General features: G+C 32.3%; 1 protein-coding gene across 1 annotated transcript; it reads left to right on the forward strand.

The window, feature by feature from the left end:
* The first annotated feature begins 534 nt into the window (after window positions 1-534).
* LOC140674791 (uncharacterized) lies at window positions 535-1,591 on the forward strand. The gene is made up of 2 exons (XM_072908557.1): window positions 535-625; window positions 993-1,591. The coding sequence occupies exons 1-2, from the start codon at window positions 535-537 to the stop codon at window positions 1,589-1,591; spliced, it is 690 nt and encodes a 229-aa protein (XP_072764658.1).
* The last annotated feature ends 750 nt before the right edge of the window (window positions 1,592-2,341 follow it).

Genomic DNA, 2,341 nt, shown 5'->3' on the forward strand with positions numbered 1-2,341 from the left:
AAGTTTTTGTGGTCTTATAAAAATTATTTTAATTATATATATACCAAGCACAAAAATAATAAATAGATAAATATACATATAATTTATTATACTTATTAATTATTATTGATAAATCAATATTTTATATGCATAAAATGTATTTAAATCGCTGCCTTTTTCTCATTGGTTGTGTTTACATTATACATAAAACACGCTGCGTTCCATTTTATAATGCGCGCATATGCGTGCATTACGGAACGCATCTATTGATACGCAGACAATGCAGATAAAAACAAAGGGCTTACAACTTGAGTATATAAGAGTTTTTCAATTATCATCGTTGTGTTGTGTGTCTGCGGAAGCGTAGCCAAGTTCTTGTCACTAAAAGAAGAAGTTTTTGTGGTGCTTCGTATTATATTTTTTGAAGTAAATATGTGTAAATATTTGCGAAGTAAAAAAAAAAAGAAAGTTTTTGTGTGTAGTTAAAGAAAATTAAGTGATTTTATGTGTGTTTATTGCGTGCTTGATGTTATAGTTTATAGGCAACGTACATTTATGGCTTATTGCGGCATTGAATTTTGCAATAATGCTGACGAGGACACTAATGGAGATGTTGCACTTGTCCATTTGAAATGGCTTACTCCTCGTAAGAAACAGGTTTTATGGCCGCCGTATAAAACATGACATCACGTTTCAACAAAGCTCTTAAATTTGGAGAAGAACCTAACGAAAATAATTGAACAGCGTATAGCGTAAAACGCATATTTTTTGAATGTGGTATGTATGTTGCGTTAAAAAATACGTGTAATAAAATCTTATAAATAGTCTTTGTGAAGTTATTTTAGGTTAGGGCTGCAGCACACATTTGCATAACACATAACGCATATACATAAGGAATTTGATTGATTGAATTCCTTATGACCGAGAATAAGGACGACTTACAAAGGCTACTTAACAAGTTCAAAGCAACAGCAGAAAAGTTTAATATGCTCATATCCCGTAAAAAAACCCAGTGGTGATCGCAAAAGAACCGATTAGATGCAAACTGGTGGTGAACGACCACATCATCAAACAAGTAATGAGCTTTAATTACTTGGGAGTGGAAACATATAGTGGCAGATACCTTCTGAACAAGGCAAGAACACAGACAAATAATAAGGCAGCCAGAATTGCAGGCTGCCTCAGGGACATAATATGGAGGAATAAGTATATGACCACGAAGAGCAAGATTCGGATATACAAAACCTGCATTAGACCAGTGCTCACCTATGCAGCAGAGACGAGAGCTGAAACTTCAAAAACAAAAAGGATGATGAGGACAACGGAAATGAGGATACTGAGAACCATCAAGGGGGTTAGCCTTAGGGATAGAATAAGAAGTAGCGATATACGGAGAGAGTTCGAACTACAAGACGTAGTGAGATGGACGAGAGCACGACGTCGATTTTGGAGAGATCACGTTGATAGAATGAGACCAGAACAATTACCAAATTGGGCAAAAATACAAAAACTAAATACCAGACGGGCCGTAGGAAGACCACCTAAACGGTGGTACGAAAGTTGGACCTCAGGATCACAGGAGGGAAATACCAGTGGAACCGACAGGACTTAGTCCTATTACACGAAGAAGAAGAAGAAAAAGAAGAATTCCTTATGCATTTGATTATGGACCAATTAGATTTTTATGCATATGCATTATGCGTTACACAAGAGTGTGTGTGCCCTGACTGTAATCAAATTATATCCACTTAGCCAGGGCTTATACACTTTTTTTTAAATTACAGACTATCTTCAAAAGGCTCATGCAAAACTCAAAAAATGCGAAACATCAGATGTGCAATCTACGTCTGAAACTGAACTTAACAAATATAGAAAAAGAAATCGCCTATATTTTTCAAGTAGTGATGAAGATGAAGATACATCCTCCTTATTACGCTCACCAAAAATTATTAAAGAAGGTAATAAAATAATTTTGTTAAATTTTAAATATACATACATTTAGTATTAAATTATAAATTGTAAGTAGTTATGTAAGCAGTTTTGATGATATTTTTTGTATGGATTATACACATATTATTAATATTGACCTATGAATATTTGATCTAAATAATCACTTATTTAACGTTGAATATATGTACCAGAAAGTTATATAAATTGTTTGTTTTTCTTTTATTCTTTTTATAATGTATAAATATATATATATATATATATAAATGCATTCTTTATTTTCAAATAAAATAAAATAATCTATAATTTGTAATATAAATACTTCTCTTTTTATACTTTTAGTATCTATCAGTAGTTCAAAACAACAAATATCACAATCATCTAATGCCTTTATCAATGAAAAAAAGAGAAGTAA

The sequence above is a fragment of the Anoplolepis gracilipes genome, chromosome 16 (assembly GCF_047496725.1).
Source record: "Anoplolepis gracilipes chromosome 16, ASM4749672v1, whole genome shotgun sequence".
Lineage (NCBI taxonomy): Eukaryota > Metazoa > Arthropoda > Insecta > Hymenoptera > Formicidae > Anoplolepis > Anoplolepis gracilipes.

Excerpts from the sequence above, each read along its gene's own strand:
- LOC140674791 (XM_072908557.1), top strand. The coding sequence starts at position 535 with ATGGCTTATTGCGGCATTGAATTTTGCAATAATGCTGACGAGGACACT. Across the intron at positions 626-992 it reads TTTGAAATGGCTTACTCCTC|TGGTGATCGCAAAAGAACCG; the intron begins GTAAGAAACAGG and ends AAAAAAACCCAG.